General features: G+C 42.8%; 1 protein-coding gene across 1 annotated transcript in view; it reads right to left on the bottom strand.

Moving 5' to 3' along the window:
• Positions 1 to 21,111, bottom strand: part of maml3 (mastermind-like transcriptional coactivator 3) — a 98,793-nt gene that overhangs the window by 50,534 nt on the left and 27,148 nt on the right. Inside the window, exon 2 of the mRNA XM_046403199.1 lies at positions 969 to 1,712. Within this exon, the coding sequence (XP_046259155.1) occupies positions 969 to 1,712 (744 nt within the window). The remainder of the gene's footprint in view (positions 1 to 968; positions 1,713 to 21,111) is intronic.

Below are 21,111 nucleotides of genomic sequence, written 5' to 3'. Positions count from 1 at the left end.
ATGTTGAATTTAAGAGAAAATTTGAAAAACATAAATAAACAAAATTATTCTATCAGTCAAATTTAAAAAAGTATTTACTTTAATTTTGTTTTATTGTGTGTGAATCATATTTTATTGCACTGTATTTTAGATGTAATACAAAATTGCTTGTTACCAGCTGGCTGCCATACCATTTCCTGTTTTAAAACAGATGAGCCAAAACTATGTAACACCTACTACTGCTTACAGTACATCCGGTGTGGTGCAGTGCATTCTAACTTTTGTAGATTTTCTACCTTTTCAGCAAAAGGGAATACAAGAACTCTTTTTCTCTGCTTTCTCCAGTCTTGTGCCATGAATTGCCAAAATATTTGTATCATTCTACAGTATAAAGAGGCCAGATTTATGAGATTTTCCAGCAGATTAGTTAAATACTTTTACAATGAATAGTGAAAATGCAACCAGATGAATTGATGAACAAATGATTAACATCATATGCACTGGATTATTTACATGATATTATCAATTAAAAATTTTAAATGTTGCGGTTAACATCAATACTTGTATATTCTAACCTCAACGCAGCATGTATGTTTGTTTCTTGCTCCACATAAGAATCAGTTACAATATAAAATCAGTTCAAACGATCTGATTCCTGAAGAAAGCGGAACAAAAAAGCAGAATAAGTAATCGCAATTCCTACTCATCACCTGTCATCGTTGTATCAGGAATCAAAAATGGCCATTTGTACTTTAAATACATATTATACTTGTTTTTCTGTTCTGCCATTCAGATGTATTCTGTCTGTTACAACTGAAAGCAGTTAAGCATTTAAATTGGTACTCCAAGACAGGTACACACTATGTATGATGTACTGCAGTTCTGCCTTTAAAAAACACATCAAGCAAATATAAATATGTGACTGAATCACCTGGTCTTAGGGCAAAGACAGAGGTTAAACACCCCATATTGACCTTCTTTGTACTGACCTGCGGTGAGCCCATGGGAACCTGTGGCACTCCCTGTGGAGGCTGAGGAGGAGGAGGCAGGGCCGCTGTTGGCGCTGCCCCCCCTCCAGGTGCCGTCGTATTCCCAGCTGCTTCCTGTGGGCCTGGTGTCTGATTGTTTGCTGGCCTGCCAAACTCTGCCTCCTTCTTGTCCTCAAAGTCCTCATTGAAGAGGTCGTGCATATCGTCCTCTGGCACAGTGTTGGCCAGCTCATCGATCAGCTCCTGCCACTCCTGGTCATTGAGGTTGATGTCAGAAAACAGTTTGTTCTGATTGGAAAGCGACTGGGGATCAGAGGACTCCATCCCACCTCCATCATCCAGTGGCTCCTGTTTCAGGTCTTTTAGGAGGCTGAAGCTGTCTTCCAGGTCCAGCGAACCGTTTAACTTCATGTCCGGGAGGTGGCTGCCACCGTTCTTCCCAAGCTCATCTGACGCCTGGCCTACATGGTTGCCGTTGCTGTTTGTAGTGTTGTTCCCTGTGGAAGTGTTGGGCCCGCCAAGTATGGGCTTAATGTCCATTTGGTGATGCAGTGGAGAGATGGGCGGTACATTGTTGTTATTGTTGTTGTTAGGGAGACCTGTTAGTGAGTCCAACCCCCCGGAGCCCTCCTTCCGTACTCGTTTAGTAGTGGGTGAGTAGCTGCCTCCGTCACAGATGCCATTCTGTTCTCCGTTGAGGGGCGATCGTGCACTGTCCAATTTCCTTTTTACAGTCTCCTGCAGCTGTAACAAACAGGAAAAAGAAAATGGATTAGGACTGGAGAAGCACCAGAGACGGGACATGTTAGCAATATGAAAACTTTTCTGTGGTCTTCAGGGTACTTAAATGGAAACAACATGAGATACCAAATCAATATGTTGACAGGCTGCGTCCTCTCTACACAAATCAAGAACTGTCATAAAAATGCAAGAGGTGTGCTGACAATCGAAACTAACACAAATCAATTGTACTTTCAGAATGGATTCAATCTGGCAGAAATAAGGATCATGTAATAATGACGTCTGACACAGAGCACACAATGGGTGGATGAGCTGCCCCATCTAAACCCACAGTCCATTCTTATCCTTACTGCAGGCAGCACAGTAAACTCAATTTATTAATCTCACTGCCCCCGTCACGGCACAAACGGGATGAAGAGAGTGCCCTAACAAATGTCGGCTGGCAGTTAAGGTAATCACTATTATACACCTGGATTGGAGAAAAGGTAAAGAGACAGCAAACAGACAGACACAGACACAAGAGACAAGTGGGATATTGAAATTTTAGCTACACTATACAGGTGTTATCCATCACTCAACACTCTGAATGGATACATATGAAAAACAGAAACCTCCCACTGACACAAAAACAGGGCATTTAGAAAACTGCAACTTAATCACCAGCAAGGGTCTAGCTTTACAGTTACAGCTAACAATTCTGTTCAATTGATGACACAGGGTTCAGTGCAGTAATTATACATTTACCAATGCTTGGCTTTATGAATGTCCCTCTACAAGTCCTCAGATGGTGGTATGAACAACTACAGCACTACTTTGTTACAATGGAGAGCAGTTGTGTAGTTGCGTATGGAGGGGTACAGTGACGCCTGAACAAAATGATTTACAACCAGCATGCAAATACTGTATTTTCATTTTTCTGTGCAATTTCTGAGCAATTTAATAAACTCTCGATCTCAATTTTACTCCTAACTCCTGTTAATTTCAAACCTTAATGAAGTTGGCAGAGAAATAGTAGATGCTATTAAAATGACGGATGGGAAGCAGGGACCTCATTTATGAAAGGTTCCCAGGGTGCAAATTTTGTGTTGTGACCCAAATCCAAGCCAAAGTTTAGGATCCATACAAAAAGCTGATCACAGTTAAAAGTCATCGGCATAGCACTGCATTTAACTTCAAGTATTCTTCAATCATTTTCTCTAAACGTATCCCAGTTAAAGTCTATTTTTCTATCCTTCAGAGGCCATCAAAGAAGAGTATTTGATGACAGTTTAGGCTGCTCATTTACAGCTAAAATGATTTTATTATAGTTAATATTATCCATCAATAAAACATCTTTAAATATTCTCAAATGAGGCTTACTTTTTAGAGGAAGTGAAATTAAATAATAATGAAAGTAGATAATGTAAATTTACAAAAAAGCAGAGATAATACATGGGATAATATTATGAAAGCATCTGTTTTCTTTGGTGCTATCTGTCTGAACCCTTCACACTAAAACCTCCCTCCAATCTTATTTCTCTTAGTCCATTTACACACACATTTGCACAACAAATGCACAGCCCCGCAAGTGCACACTGATTGGAGCAGGTCACACACACACAAGCATCCTGCAGATTTACATTTCAAACAATCTTCTGTGACAAATGGAGTTGAGAAACTCTAAAATATTTTGTAAAAAAATGTCACACACACAGACACACACACAAAGAAAGCACCAGTGATACATGTATGTGTGCAAATGCACACTTAGCTCTTTGTTATTCAGATGGAACAACAGACAAAACATATTCAGATTGTATTCTGACCCTGAGGTGGACCCACTCGAGCTGGAAGATGCGTGCACGTACATGTACACCATATCACAAAACCACACGCACCACAAGACAAAACACACACACACACACAGAACCCTTTTTGACTTTCTTGGTCTACTGGTGTGTGAATGTGTGTATGTGTGGGGTGGGGCTGTCAGGTTGGCTTCCCCTTCTGTTCTCCACTATGACTGACAGTCAGCCTAATTATCTTTATGGCATGATAAACACTATTAGTATTGACAGCCAAAACTACAGTGTGTATGTGACTTGAAATCTTTTGCTTGTGTAGCCATTAAAGAAACAACTGAGGAAAAACACAGGAAAACACACATCTCCACTGTCACGACATGGCTTCATCAACCCTGTGCATTTGTGTGTGTGGTCCTGCAATCAATGGCTTTAAATAATTCAAGTCTCCTGCATGTGGGCTTGGTTTAGTGTGTGTACGAGTGTTTTTGTGCGTGTGTGTGTGTTACAGGCTTTCCCTAAATACTAGTGACTCATGTTTATAATAACAGACTCGCCATTCAAAGCCCACCTATAAAAACTCCCATAATTATCCAGGTGGTGTGAACTATAGCACCCTCCCACAGATGTAGGCATGTGCACGCACACACAGACACACACACACACACACACACACACACAGAGGTTTTGCATGCACACCCACCAATAAAAAAATTCATGATGAGTTTAACCTTCTTGATAGAATACTGAATACAGAAATCCACCCAGACAGAAAGAGAAAGATGGACTGTGGTTCTGTCTGCTCAGTACTGTATGAGTCAGCATGTCATAGCCTGAGGGACACTGACAGGAAGAATGACAAAACTGTGAGCATGAACAAAACATTTTATATTAACTGTAGTTAATTAATCATTTGTTCCTTTTAGCACAACTGTTAACCTAATTACACCTCTGAATAACAGTTATATACCTGGCATGCGGTGTGAATGAAACTGACAATATTTTTATTCATTTGACAATCACGACAATAAAATATCTGAATTGAGAGTGTTTGCAGGTGTCGGAGAAAGAATTAGAGCCAGGCGAAGAGAGAGGAAGATATCGTGAGTCAGAGACAAAGAATTTTGAAGTAGTTTAATCAAGCTGGAGTGCTTAGTGATAGCACCGGGAAAAGAGCATCGGAGCAAAAAGGACTAGAGGATGTAAAAGAGCAAAGACAGGAGAGAGTAAAAGGAAGACAGCGCTGCTTGTTCCCCCTCCTGCGTCTCTCCCTCTCTCTGTATGCTTTGACATAAACACCTGCTGACTGTTCCTCTGTTGGTTCCCACAACAGACAGAGACAATGACAAAGATACCGTGAGACAAAGGTAAGACACACACACACACACACAAACAAGGAGGAAGAAGGGATTTATTTGTCAGGCAGAAGGTCTTGTTCCTTTGAGTGGAGGAGGTAACAGGACATGAAGATGAAGAGGAGGAGAGAGAAGGTGAGGGAGAGAAGGGGTAGGTGGGGGAGGGAGGAAGGAGGAGGAGATAGGTGGCTTGATGGAAAGGCATAGCGCGCCAAATGACAGCGGGGAGCAAACGATGAGAGGGTGATCAGAGAGGGAGAGGGAGTGAGAGATGGAACCACTAAGGTGCTGTTGTTATAGCAACCTGCTGCTCTGGTGCTTTGTGCGCTGCATCCTCCTCCTTCCTCCTCCTCCTCTCCTCTCTTCTTGCTCACTTACTACCTCTCTTTAAAGGTAAGCATCATATCGAATTCTCTTCAAAGTCTCAATATTCTAAGAACATACACCAAAACAGGTAGGCCTGTACATTAAGAAGGTGTGGTAAACCAGATCAAAAGATCAAAGTGACCGACTCTTCTCTGAAAGTCCCTGCTTCTCACCAGATAAATCCTGATCCCATCGTCACAAAGGTCCAAAGAGAGTTTTTATTTTAACAATTAAATCTATTGTATGACCCATAAGAGTTTAGTGAACCTATCAGCTAATAATGCCTCAGTGACTCTTATCAGGTTGCCAGATACAGGCAACACACACCCACAAATATCTTTCCATAATTATCCACATTTCATTTGGTTTCCCTTGTACCGGCCAGTATGTAGCTAGCTTGTTCCTGGTCTGGCCCACTAGACTGTGAAATGAGACAATTAAATCAAACAGGCCTTTAATACGTTAATGTGTGTGCTGCAGTGAGTGCGTGCATATGTATGCACCAATTTTACAGCATTACCTGCCAGAGAACACTCCTGTTTGTTTGTAGGGTCTCTAGCATATGACCAAAAGATCGACCTTACCGACTGACGGCAGGCCACGATGCTGAAATAAATGTAGGTGCGCAGCAGGAAGCTGCTGAATAGACTTACTGGAAACTTGCTTGGAAAATTTGTTTGAATTTATAGTTTCTCACTTGAGTATCAGATATGGTCTAAACTAAATGGAAAAATACCAGTGTTTTTTTGTTAAACAAACAGCAGCATGACTACACGTCCCATGAACCTTCTTCTAAAGAAAAGTGACACTGTAACAAGAGGACTTCAATGACTCGTTTTAAAAGGAGCAGAAGCTAATGAAGAGTCGATGTTTGCTGAGATATCTATTTGTTCATGTATTTTCTACATGCGAGCTGAGGTGAAGTAAAGACATGTTCCGATCTTGGCTTACAGAAAGACAGTGTGACATCTGTTTTAAAATCTCTTGTGTGAAATGTCAAGCTTTTATAAAAAAAAATGTTTTTATTGAATTACTACTGAAGTCTTTTCAGTGTAAAGAACTGGGAAGATATGGGGGCAAATCAAGAAGGAATACAGGCGGGACTGTCAGAGTGTCTGTCCTTCATCTCAAGGACACTGGTTTAAGCGTACATCAGCAAGCACCCATCCTGCTGAAGTGTCCTTGAGCAAGTCAGTGAAACTCCAAAAGAGCCTCTCTGTGAATGATCCCATATAAAGGATCTGCGATTCGGCCGGTGCACAAAAGGAACAAGTTGGAAGAGATCTGGAATGGGTTCTGGATCATATTGGTAAGCAGACTGAAGGTATGAGTCAAACATTTAAAGGAACAGTACTGTATGTTCAGTTTCTTGTTTTTTTGCCTGGAGTTACATATTACGATGGAGTTTGATACCACACTTGATACTGTTAACATGTAGCTGGAGGAAGCAGCATGTTAGCTTAGCTTAGAAAATAGAAACAAAGAAACAAAAACAGTTAGCCAGTGTCTTTGTCTGTCCTGGCTTTTGACTTCTTAGTAGCACACAAATTTCTGGCCTATGCAGTACTTCACTCTGACCACTTCACATTATTATGATCATTTTGAGAATTTTCTTCCTGAACATAAATATTTTAAGATGCACAGCGTTTCATTTCCCTGACCAGATCCATGGACATTGGGCAATAAGATGGACAGAACACAAAAACAAAGAGTCTGTGGGAGTGAAGGACAGAAAACTCCAAGTGACAAGAGGAAGGTACAGACAAAAGAACATTTGGCCGCCATCCCAGAGAAGGGTGTGTGTGTGTGTGTGTGTGTGTGTGTGTGTGTGTGTGTGTAAGAAAGCGCCTGCCAGTCTGCCTCCTGTACACTGGGGGCCTATACACCCCTGATTTGAATACACACTCTCGTCTAATCTTCTAAACAATAACGCTTTAAATATTACTCATTCCAAATTCTGCAAATGAATGCAGCTCTATTTTGCAGTCTGAGCGCCAGCAGTTTAACTGCTGCCTCTCTATCTTTCAAGCAAAATACAAACTATATATTAAAGAACATCCTGACATCCTGGTGTTCTTGTGTCAGGGCTCTGAGTTGGGATATGCAGTGTTTTCTTAGGAGTTTAGTTCTTTAAAGCTACATGCTCAGTGCAACAAATTCAACTACATAGAGAACACTCTGGGAAATGCTGCCAACTTTAAAATTTATATTAATTAAACTCATTTTAATGAAAAAATTGGAATGTAGGAATGAGGAATGTACTTGTATGTAACTGTTGCTGTTAGGGCAATAATATATTATCAGAAAGCTGACATCAGTAAAGAGTAGGCAGATAGAGCAGCAACAGGCATAGAATAAACACTGTTGTGGTGTGGCTCATCACAACGCTTTCTCAGACATATTACATGTGACTAGTGTGTGTCTGTGTGTCTGTGTGTGTGTGTGCGTGAGTGCAGTAAGAAAGAAAAGTGTGAGCGCGCACATGTACATGTGTCATCAGCAGTTTCAAACCTGCTGACCTGACATAAAAACCTACTGGCCACAGAAAGCCATCACTTTCTCCTCCCTATCTACCCATCCATCCCCGACCGCCCCAACTCAATAAAAAAGACTTTAATGTGTGTGTGTGTGTGTATACAAAAGATCTGAATGAGTGAAAGAAAGAAAAGGGGGAGAAGGTTAGTAGGAAACGATGATAATGCTAATAGTGCTAATAGACACATTTTCAAACCATTAGTATTTAACACACAACATATTATCATCTGAGTCGAGGACTGCGTGTGTTTGAGCCTGCGTTCGCGTTTGTGTGTGCAACATTACACGTGTGTATGTCTGAGTGTGTCATTTTCCTGATAAAGTTTAAGCAAGAAAGAGGGCAAGCAGAGAGAACAGAGAAGCAACAGAGAGAGAGAGAGAAAATGAGGGGATGAGAGAGGGGAAACTGTGTGTGTTTGTGTGTATAAGTGTGTGTGTGTGTGTGTGCGCGTGTGTTTGTGTGTGGTTCCTGGCCAAGCAGCTCCTCTCTATTTATAGAGCTGCGGCTCCTTCCTGTTTCTGGAGCTGTACCATCACGCTAGGAGGGGGTGGGGGGGTGAGAGAGAGAGAGAGAGAGGGAGCGAGAGAGAGGGAGAGATATGAGCAGAGGGAGGAAGTGTGAGTGGGCGTGTGGGAGGGGAGACTGGTCATGTTTGAGTCTTTAGTAAATCAACAGATCCACCCCCTCTCTTTTTCTCTCTCTCACTCTCTCCCTCTTTCTCCCCCTCCCACCCCATCCCCTCTTCCTTCCCCTCCCTCGCTCACATGGGCTCAACCAGAGGCTACACTAGAACCATGCACCAGAGAGTGAGAAGGAGAAACAGGGGAAAGAGGCAAACAGAACTTAACAGTGCTCCAAGGATGATTAGTGGGATATTTTCTGCATCTGAGAGTGAAATTGCAGAGTTCTGTTGCACAACAGGGACGCTGATGATAAATAAATAACAGAGCAAAGCAACAACTGCTAACTTATTAGCCGTTGTAAATTAGGTGGTACCTGTGTGAATGAAAACCCTTTACTGTTCTTCCTGATCTGAATGTGGAAAGACCAACTGGGATTCAAAGTTTAGTTCACAGTGAATGTGTGATACAGTCTCTGAGGCTGGTGATCTTTACAAACTATGCAACTGATCCTATCCTATACTGCCTGTAGAGGAAGGTGGTGCCTTATGATTGGAGTCTGTCATACAAAAACACTGAAATCTGTTACCTTTAGCCTATTAAAAAAGATAGTTCATGTCTTGATATTTTTAAACATGTCAACAAATAGGTCATTATTTTGTGATGGAATCTTATCTTAACCCAGAAGTAGGATGGTTAACAAGTTGACAATATCACGAACAAGTACAAAACAGTTGCATCTGACCACTAGCATTTTCCATGCTGAAGATGAATACAAGCTTCTCCAAAGCCTCCACAATGACTCCCCTGTCTCCACAAGACATTGTGTAAAATATTATAAGAAACCATTAAAGGAATGCTTAAAGGGGAACTGCTCAGAGATATTTTGGTTTTGCAAATATTAATATACCTGGGCCCGTTCCAGGCCAAGTGTCCTAAGAGTTCAGCCGTATTATGTAGGCAAATGTAAATGTCAGATTGAAACCCCATTGGTAGAAGCTCTGTATTATGTGACTCGGTTTGGCATGGGACCAAAAATCTTGATCAGGATATACTACTGGTTTGCCTGTGGCTGCTGGTCAGCTTCTCTGATCTGTTGGTCACTTTGGAAGGTGGCCAGTCATTGTTTGGAAAGCTTATTATATTGTTAATGTCATGTGAGAAGCAATGGAATCTGTAATTTATTAGCTACTGATGCCAGTGGATAAATGATAAAAAAGTTTTTAGTCCTGACTGGAGAAATGGAAAAAGAATAGAACAATAAGAGAAGAAAAGAAAGAAGAGATAGAGTGAATGAGGGGACTCCTGGCTTCATGGCCAGATGGTCACCAGGAGGGGCCTAACAGCTGTGTGTGTGTGTGTGTGTGTGTGGGGGGGGGGGGGGGGGGGGGGGGGGGGGGGGGGGGGGGGAAACAGGGACAGATTGTGTCCAACACCTGTCCTCCCTGAATACAGCAACAAAAGAGAAAGCAAAAGCAAGGAAGGCAAGTTATACTCAAGCAAGACGAGCAACATCAAACACACAGAGCAAGGAGCAGCAAGGGGAGACAGTGAGAAGGCTCCATGAAAGACAGAAAGCTGCAGACCAAAAGAAATACAGCGACAAGGAGCGATGTACAAGAGGGAGAATGAAAACCGTGAGAGAGACAGGTGGAAATTGAGTGGGATGATTTTCACCTTTGTTCTTTCATATGGAGCCAATTCTGTTATCACACATGTAAAGGATAACATCTGCCAAAAACAAAGTGTAATATTAGTATTAGTCTGTGTATGAGTCTACCATATATGTATATCTGAGGGGCTCCCCTGATTGGCTAGGTAGAGCGATTTGCCACAGAGGGCGAGCGTCCGATTGGCTGCGTTGAAATCCAGTCTTTTTCTGCCTTTGCCAGAGCCTGTCGTGAGGGCAGACTGGTGTATGCTAACACACACACACACACACACACAGATATATAGATGCTCAGTAGCAAGAACGACTGTTTTTTCCCTCTTTTTCACCAGTTCTCCCTCTACACTGTTGCCTCTGAGCTGAGGGGGAAGAGAGGGAGAGAGGCTGCTATGGTAACAGATGACTGTGGCAGCGAGTGGAGGGGCCCTGATGGCTATTTGGCAGCAACGCCATAATCACACTGGCTGCACACACGCATCGTTGTGAATGAGTGTGTGTTAAGTGCGTGCGTGTTGACCAGCGGACATGCTGAATGGGGAGGTGAGTGTATGTGCATTTGTGTGTGTGTGTGTGTGTGTGTGAGAGAGAGAGAGAACGAGCCTTTCTGGGAGGAATGAACTCATTGAGCCGGTGTGTGTGTGTGTGTGTGTGTGAGCGAGCGAGCGAGAGAGAGAGAGAGAGAGAGAGCGTGTGTGCTCTGTGCTCCAGATGTCCTTAGTCGTGCAGATCGATGGCCACATGAGAGCACATCCCACTAACTTGAGTCACGACAGCCGTCTCCTCACTCCTCACTCTGTCTCTTGTATATCCAAGCTGCAGGACCGTTTCACTTCTTCTTCTTCTTCTTCTTCTACTAAAGATGTTTCTTAGTCAAATATTTTGTTGTGGAGGATTGACCTGTTGTGTTGATCAACTAGTCGTGTCATTTTAGCCACAATAAACCAGCTGTTGAGAGAGCAGCAAGAAAATACTGTTATTCCGCTTCTCTCTTCCCGGCTGCCTTCACTCTCTCCTCTCTCTAATTTTTCTGTGTGCATAACTAGGTCATGCAGTAGCAGACTGCTGTTGCCTCGACGCTGTGCAATTCTTTGAATGTGTGTGTTTGTGCATTTGTTTACACAGCCTAAACACACATTTCTACTAGACCTGGAAAGAACAAAGTCCAACCCAGTACGAGTGCATTCAAGAAAGAAATGCAAGATCCAAGTATGCACGTACACATTCACACACACACACACACACACAATTTATGTCCTGTATAATGGGTTGGCACTTGGCACTTACAGACAGCGTGAGTGTTTTGGACTGGGCTCACATGTATAGCGGAAGATTATGTTTAATCTGTACCGTATCTGACTGCCAAATTGAAGCAGCAACACTTTGTCTGAGAATCTGCATTAGATTTCAGATGGACGTGTTATTTGGGTGTGAGAAGTAGAGCCTCACACATCGTCAGAATGTCCTTTCAGACAAATGCATCTATGCTTTACAGACGGCACACACCTATAGTGCTCACACACAGGTGCTCTCACTTATTAGGCGAGTGTCTACAGACTGTGCCCGCTTGGCATCTCCCTGATTTCCCTGTTACTTTATGCAATCTGTTGGACTGGGACAACAGCAGCATTAAAGACAGTGACATTTTGGAATCAAATGTCTTCATTTCAACACAGTTGCTTCAAACAGTGGATTATTTCCCCTGTCAGTTTAGTGTAACTCAAAGCTGCTGTTTTGTGAATCTAACAAAACTGTCATGATCTTGGAGAGACAGATACACCTCTTCAAAAAAATGGTTAATTTAGTAGCGGTTATACTTGTATATTTATTTATAACAGTAACTGCCAGCTCGTTGCGCTACATTGTTAATATAAACTATAAATAATATAAAACAACTATAAAATAATATAAACAAGCAAGAGCTGCTTGTTTTTATAAAGCAACATTTGGCTATGAAGGCATGACATTTCAGTGTAAATTATGTCAGTGTGTAATTAACATGTGTAGCAGCTAAGCCTAAACTTAAAGCCACTGAGGGGCTGCACAGACACGTATAACTGACGTGCTCGCTATAGCAGCAGCTAGCAGTCTCTGGTAAAAAAAAACAGATTTTGACTTCTGCTTCTTGTCTTTGATGAAATATTTTTTGCTGACAGTTAATATTCCTCAGTGTGATAACATGCAAGAATTCATAAGCGTTTGTCCACAAATGTCCATACAAGCAAACGTGTCACCAATAAAACAATGCAGCGCTCACCTCACGTTGCGCTCAAAAAACACTCTGTGTTTCTCGGTCTAGCAACACCTTTCCCGAAAGAAAGTTTATTCTAAATGACCCAAAGCATCGAGATGACATCTACTACACCTAGCTGTACAATGGCTTTTACATGTAGGTCAATAAAATAATTAGAATTAGTCTAATAACCAACTGGTGTTTTGTGCCATGAGGTCAGCAATGTTTAAACTGGGGATGTGCATGATTAGCTGACTAGTTATTACAGATACATTCTATACTTAAAGCTAAGAAATATTTCCACTGCAAAGCTTTTCTCTTTAGCTATTTTTTTCCATTATAATACAGCTGCTTTTAGTTAGTAGAAGATGTTATTAATTGTTCTGCCTGTGTAAACTGCATGGATCTTCGTGTCCACGCCTGGCGTGTGTCTGAGTGTGTTTGTTCAGCACTCTGCCTCTGGGCAGAAATCATGAGGGGAGCCAGAAGATAGAAAGACTAATCCATCAAGACCTCTACAATACACCTCCCTATCTATCTCTGCCTCTCCTTCTCTCTCTCACTCTTTCATCCCATTGATCCCATCTCATGGCAGAGTGATCTTCATTTAATGCAGCAACAACTATGTGCTGTGGGTTTTGTTACTGTGCGTGTCTGCTTGCTGTGTTTGTATGCGTGTGGTCACTCTCACTTCTCTCATGTAACCTGCACTTTTTATACCAAATCCAGCAGACTTTTGACCTACCTCTGAAACGCCATCTCTACTACTCTTTACTCACCTTTCTTCACCTCCCTACCACACTCTCTTTTAGTATCCAGCTCCTGAAAACATCTCCCTCCTTCTATCCAGCCCTGCGTTATGCATCAACTCTCTCATCTGTGCAGAGCAGGCAGACCCATCATTACCCCAGCATGCGAGTATTGATCCACTGCCCCAGTGTGTATGTGTTATTTTAAGACGGTCAGACCTGTAATCAGTGTGTTAATGATAGTTATTGTTAAAGCGACAAGCTCTGTGCGGTTATTCTAGGCCTTTAGATACCACCGAGAGGCTGGCAGCCACAACGCACACATTCAAACACACTTATAGGAATGGATGGAAGCCTGCTGCTGTTCTAATGAGAGTGAGTGCTGCTCTGGGGCTCGCTGGGTCAAATCTGCAGTGAGGATCAGTTCCTGCTGTTTGTCTGTCATGAAATGAAAGTTCATAGCTCATACACATCTTATCTCCCCCAGGCCGCTGCAGTTGAGTGTGTGTGCCTGATTATATGTATACAAAACAGATAAACATGGCGGCTGCGATATCTGAGGAAGATGTCCATGAGCACTGTGGTTATAAAAATATTTAACACCTGCAGGAGAGTCTGGGAATCCATCTTACCTGTTGAGACAATCTTTTTTTTTTTTTTTTTTTTTTGCACTGACATTGTCGTAAACAAGTGGTATGTGTGTGTGCGGTATGTGTCTGCACGGTGCTACCCATCTGCAAAAGGGAAGTGAGGCTGTGTAGCTGTGGGCTTTGACTCGCTGTGGACAAATAACTTCTGCTCTTCCCCAAAACACAGCAATTTCACATTCCTATCAACACAAGGTAACCTAACTGCTGTGCCCGGGCACAAACACACAAGGGTACACATATGCCTTCATACACACACACAAACACACACATGCACACAGAATTCATCTTGATATATTACAGGGTACAGGTGTTGCAACCCGACTCTATCCTTCCAAAAGCAAGCGCACGCTCACACACACATACACACACAGACACACACGTGCACGCACACACAAAGCTTTGCCAGTATGGATAAGCCCTATTTGGCAGTGTTGGGGAAGATGCATTTCAGAGGTAAATGACATCATTACCATATAAATGACTTCCAGCCAAACACATCTGCTAATGTAGCTAGACACACACACGCAAACACACACACTTATATGATACGGATTACACACACTTTTAGTGCCGTAGACTTTCACCACACATGCACACTCAACACAAAAAACCTCAGCCTTAACCTCGCACATTACCGTACAATTTAGAAACGGACTCGCGCTGATGGAGGGTTTCAGTGCTCGCAGGACAGGAGGACCAACTGCACACCCCATCATGACAACTATACTCTACCGAACACGCACAACAACACAATGTTAGCACACTGAAAAGCCAAAATCAAGTTGCACTTTATGACCACTTGAAATAATTACTGTTGCTCTGTTATTTAGTTATGTGTAGCAACCTTTATTTATGCTGAAAAGGCTGAGTGAAAATACATGCTCTTTAACAGTGGTGCTCTGCTTCTCATGCATATATTTAATGTAAACACATTCACACCTTTGTGTTACTCAGAAACATATATTTCTGCTAATGACCACTACCTGTGAAATGCCACAGTGATAGTGTTTCTTGTAACATGTAACGCTTTATTGGTTCTGTCTTTCTGTGTTGTGTGTTATGTGTTTTTGCTTTTTCTTTCTTCCATCTTCCTTTGCACTTCTTACCCAGCTGAATTGTTTCAAACAAATATTGCTAACTGCACGCATCAATGGCATGACAGTTCAAAGCTAGGAACATATTTCCTGTTTAATATCTTCCTGTGATTTTTAACAGGGTTTAGTATAAACACAATGCAGCAACATCCCAGGGTATAACACGGAAAAGGTCACAGTTAGCACAAGACCATAGAAACAACATGGAGAGAAACGTTTCCTGGATTAAAAAGAGAAACTTTGCTATTCTGTCAATAAGTTAAACTGCTTGCAATCACATCACAGAAGCAAAGCTATCCCTAAATAATCATATGGCAGTCCATAAATAAGCAATGGACAACCCACACTCCACAGCACGGTTGGCTGATTTAGCTTAATGCACCAAATGCTATTGTGCTGATTGCTTTGGTATGAAAAGTCGGACACAAAGATAGTACGAGCGGCGATTATGAATGAGACAGAAACGAACCAAAGGTGTACATTCAGTCGTTTTCATCAAAGCACATTGTGTGTGTGTGCCTGAGGCCTGACAAATGTATTGAATGGGCTTCCTTTTTCAAAAAAACATTTGCAAAGGGGATTTTTGAAAATTCTAAACCATGCATAGTTGAGAAACATGTTTATTAGCTTGCAGGCTTCTTCGTTAATCAATCAACAGAATAATGTGAAACTGGAGAAGAGAAAATATATATATATTACCTGCCCAGTATATACAAAATTGGGACTCAAGACACACCGGTGATATCATTTGCTTACACTGTTGAGTATTTGCGCTAATATAGACTGAAAATACCACAAATTAAGTTTACTACCTGAAGCACATCAGCTATTAGACCAGTTCTCAGGAACGTGTGGTCAAAAATAAGGGATTACACACACATATCTGTACCAAGATAAGAGCTCTCTGGATGAAAACACTTCACCCAGCAGGATTTATAAGGATATGTACTAACAAGGTGGAAGATTTTTGTTCATTGTTTGATATCTTTTTATTTGTAGATTGTACTGAATCTACAACGAGGGACTCAGACTCAACAGAAATACTGACTTAATTCAAATGAGCAAAACAAATAGGTACTGTGTTGTCTACCACATAACACTGTCAAAGGTTAAACTTGAGCGTACAGCTTTCTGTCGTTTTCCAGCTGTGCCGTCCACTGTGGTGAATGAAAAAAAACAAACAAACCCCAAACAAACAATCCCCATCAGTCCAGAACGGTACCATGATGGGCAAACATCTTTGACACGAAATTTCTTTCCATGCATGATATTTACAGTGTGTGTGAACAAAGAGCTACCTTATGCATTGTTACAGTGCTCTGCAATTGTGTGAGGAGAGCCTGAAAGAAAGAATGGTTTGGTGTGACACAAGACTAAGCTCAGATAGAAGCACCACAGCACCTATACAGACAGTGACAGGCTGTCTGTAGCAGGCGCTAACATAAAGCTGGCACTGGAGACACTTTCTCATGCTACAAAGACAAGAGGAGGCAGGTAGGCGACGCAGACTGCAGCAAAGCTGTGATGGCCGTTATTGTCCTCAAGACTAGGACAGCTTTTATCTGCTCTGCAGGCTCACAAAGAGGAGCGAAAGAGAGGGGTGAGTGTGTGTGTGTGTGTGGGGGGGGGGGTAGAGAGAGAGAGAGAGAGAGAGAGAGAGAGAGCGAGAGAGAGAGCGAGAGAGAGAGAGCGAGAGAGAGGAGCACACAGACTGCCTGCGGCTCGCTTTCAACATCTCAATGACTACATACACTCCTCTCTGTCTCTCTCTCTTTTTCACCCTGTTCTCCTCGCTGGTTCTCCCCTCCCTCCCTATCTGTAGTTCTGCCTTTTTCTCCTCCTACTTGCTCTCTCTCCCCTCATGCCCCCAGGCCATAAACATCCGCATGTCACACACATGCCATGAAACACAATAAACGCACATCCTCACACACACACAGGCACACCACGTAGACAGCACCAACACTGAAGAACACCAGCAGTAGGCTTTGTTCCACAGTGCTGGTTCTGGGGTCCTGAGAACCGCTCATGCACAAAATAAGTCTGTGTCTGTACGTGTGTGTGTGTGTGTGTGTGTGTGTGTGTGTGTGTGTGTCTGCAGGCACATACACACATTCTCTGTTAACGCCCCCCCCCCGCCCGCCTGACTGCCCTCCCACCCAGACTGTCGCTTCTTAACACCATCATTTATTCATGTGAGTGAACATTAGAACAGGACTCTCCTCTGTATCTGTCTCTCCATCTCACCACAGTATGTGTGCACATGTGTGAGGACGGGGTCTGTCAGTGGTGGATGATTACAATTACAAGCGTTATATATGTGTGTGTGTGTTTATTACTAATCACAGAAGACGACACAATCAGCCAGAAAACCATTTCTTTACTTGCTCTTTACTCATCAGTGTGTGTGTGTGTGTGTGTGTGTGCATACATATATGCAGTTTCGCTGTGTGTCAAGAGAGAAAGAGAGTCGATATGTACGTGTGAGAAAGAGAAATAGAGGCAGAGAAAGAAAGCGACACAGGAAGTTATTAATTATTTTAGCTTCTATTAGGAGGAACATGTCGAGTCGATACCCCTGGAGACGTGTCATGAACGCCTCTTATTGTTCTCCGGCTGACATACGCCGCTCTTCTCGTCCCCTCCCACCTCCTCTCCCTCCTCTTCTATCCCTCTCTCCCTGTCACATGTACCTTTCCTCTCCTCCTCTCCGTCCTCCCTCTCCTTCGCTCCGGCTGTGACATGCCCGTCTCTCCTACCTCCCTCATTTTTTTCTTTTTTTTTTGCTTTCCTCCAGCACCACATGTCCTCCGTCTCAACCTTTTCACTCTAATTTCCCATCTCTGCTGCGCTCCCGAAATCACCAATTTCCCTGTCTTCCATCTCGTTCTCATCTCTCATCCTTTTTACCTCCTTTTCTGCTACGATTGCCATCATCTTATCTCGAGCTCTTCATCTGAGCTAGCTTTCTTGCCCCTCCCTCCATTTCTATTCTACATTTACTTCTTCTCTGTTGTCTTTCGTCCTCTTCACCCACACAGACACAGCTTGAACTGTCACACTGTTTGTTCGTGTCTGCGTGTGTGTCTGTGTGTGCCACTGGGAGATCATCTGCAAGCTCACAGCCTGCCTCGGCTCACAAGCGGCTCACTCTGCTTTTATCCCCTGCTCAGTTGCAATGACTGCAACCCGGCCTCCAACCAATAAAGCAGCCAATGAGAGGATGGTAGGCCACTTCCTTATTTCAAGCAGCAGTTAGCTTAAAGAGGCACTGGACAATTCCACACAGAGAGAGTGGAAAACAGACGGGGAGAGAGAGACAGAGACAAAGAAAGAGGAATTTCCACTCGATAGATACAGCTGTCAGAAAGCAAATCAACAACCAGGAGAATCCCGTGTGCTGTTGCTATGATCAGATCAACGTGGGTTAATCCGACATGGCTCTGAAACACTATTCATGACCAGGGTTAAGCTCAGGTGTAACTCTGAAAAGGTTAATGCAGGTTACTACTATTACCACAGCTATTACTAGTTGCTATAATCCATTTTAATACATGAGCTGCAAACTTGCATCACTCTCAAACCAGGAATTCTGCTCTCATCACTCATTAAAATAATGAACGAAAAGTGTTAATTAGATACAGTAACCATTCATGAGCTAAATGAGCAAAGAAATTCTGCAAAGCTGCATGTTAACCTCGTTCAAGCTGCACTCAACAATATTTTCATATCAACAATGAATGTTGATGGACTGTATATAATGTGGCGGGTGTCCCTCATGGTGACGAGCACAGAGAATCACTAGACTCTGTAGTTCCCCTCGGCTCTTAAGTCAGTGTTTTGGTTTTAAAGCTCACAGTTGTACTGTTTTGCTTCAGTCTCATCGCCCCTTCAAGCTGCATCAGGCAGCTGTTTTCGGGAAAAAGGAAACTCAGAGCACCACTGTGTGCTGCCTGTCCAGTGTTCAGCTTTTAAAGAGGTTTTCTGAGTGACTGGTATTTAGTGAATTGTATATAATGATATTCTTATAATTTCAGCATTTACTTACTTACATTCAGACTACTAATTTCTTGAAAATTGGGATAAGAGTATCCTTAGGCTAGTAAGAGTAACATAAGTTCAGTGTGTGACCAAGTCGTATCTCCAGTGTAAAGTTTCCAGCGCCCACTTTTAATGACACTAACGCAACAAGCCCATTTAAACCAGAGAACTAGATAAGATCTGCTAGCAAGTAAGCTACTCTCTAATAAGCAGTCAGCATGACTCAAGTCAAGACAGGAAGATCTTTGACCTTGGAATCTGTTAGGAGTCACCAGTCTAGTACACAAATGAGACACTAATGATCTGTGTGCACGCATACATACACACACATTTGTAAACAGACACACACACAAGCTTAAGCACACAAACAGATCAAAACCACGATAGCATAGATGTGTACGACGAGGCATGTACACACACACACACATACACAACACACACAGCATTCTACTGTCCCTCCAGACAAAGAAGGGAGTGCATCCCTGTGCAAGTGCCCCTGGGGGAGACCTGATTGTGCACCAAGCCCTTAACCCCCACATGAATACACACACGCACACACATTAACCCACCCCCGTGCTTGACGGCCTATTTTGAAGAGTAACAAACAGGCTAGCAGACAGGAGAGGGGGGTGGGGCAAAAGGGTCCCCCTCTGGTAACAAGGGCATTATAAGCCAATTAGGAGTACCGCCTGAGTGACTGACAGACAGGGTGGAGAGAGCGACGCGGCTCACTGTCTGATGTGAAGGTGTGTATGTGTGTGTCTTTGTATCAAATTGCATTGCCCTCTCATCTGACTAAAGCTTTGGGCTAAAGGGCTCTAATATGTGTACATAAACAGTCTTTTACACACACACACACACACACACACACACACACATACATACACACACACACACACACCAAACATCCACACGATCCCCTCCCTTGAGGTTCAACTCCTACACGCGAAGGCATTCAAAAGATCTCTTTGTCTCTCTATCGTGCCAGAGAAAGGAGAAAGATGAGAGAAAAGGAGAAGCAGAGTGGGGGAGACCAGAGAGGGGGAAAAAAGAGAGAGAGAGAGAGAGAAGAAGAGAGAGAGAGAAGACAAGAGAGAGTACAGAGGAGAAAAAGAGCAGCAAAAGGGAAAGGGTTTGCAGGAAAAGCAAGGAGGAAAGACGGAGACCTGAAGGGGTGGGGGGACAGAGGGAAAACATGGAACAGGAGACAAACGAACGGGAGGGGGAGCGCAGAGGAAGACAAGGAGAGCGCGGGCGAAGAGATGGAAGCTGGGAAAGAGCAAGAGACAGCCGGGCTCCAGCACTGCTCTGAACTCGTTTGATCCAGTTCGTCTCGCCAGGCGTTCCTCGAGATACATTCCTGTGGCTGGCTGGGAGCAGAGCGAGAGAGAGAGACAGACAGAGATACTGAGAGAGAGAGAGAGAGAGATACTGAGGGTGAGACCAGCAGGGAGTAGCTTGTAGGTAATTTGTGAAAAGAGCAGAGACAAAGATCCACCAGAAGAAATGAAAAGACAAGGAAAGCAAGGTACCAAGAAGCAACACAAAGACAGAGAGAAACAAGGAGAGGAAGTGTATTCAAAAGAAAAGGAGGTGCAGCAAAAGTTCACCAAGTGACAAGCGTTATAAAAGTTGCTATAAAAGTTCAACCCTCCAGCCCACCATCTTTCTCTTTTATTTTTTTTGTCCTCTCACTGCCACAAGCCTGAGCCGAGAAATAAAATGGGAAAAAAAACACCTTGAGCAAGATGAGTAGAGAGGTTTGTCACATTTAAAGTCACCGAAATAAATCCATAACAAAAGCGACCAGTGACCGAGAGCAGATGTGTGAGAGAAAAACATACTTGAGCACTGCACAGACTCACAGCCCACAGAGTGAAGACTGTAAAAGACGGACACTATGAGATGTGATGGAAACCCAGAGAGGAAAGATTTATGAATTCTGTCAACACGGCCAGTTAGGAGAAGAAGAAACTGAAGCTGGTTTTCTCTTAGTTCCACATATCAAACTACGGAACATTTTTCTACTACACAGAGTCATCCTGTATGACTTTAGATTTGCTTAAGGTATATATATTCACTTATCTGCTAATCACTAGGCCACCCTATCACATAGGTGATGGTTCTTGCCTGTAGGAGGTGCCACAGTTCAATGCTTCTCACGTCAACAAGAAATACTTCAGTCAAAGCACAAAATTATTCCTAAAAGGATCCTAATGTCTCTAAACTAATGTGTAATAGATATATACAGTATTTACTCACTCTTATTTCTCTGCCATTTTAGATATGTGTCAGATGGATGTGATGATTT

This window comes from Scatophagus argus, chromosome 2 (genome assembly GCF_020382885.2).
Source record: "Scatophagus argus isolate fScaArg1 chromosome 2, fScaArg1.pri, whole genome shotgun sequence".
Taxonomy (NCBI): domain Eukaryota; kingdom Metazoa; phylum Chordata; class Actinopteri; family Scatophagidae; genus Scatophagus; species Scatophagus argus.
This window is presented reverse-complemented; position numbering and strand designations above follow the sequence as displayed.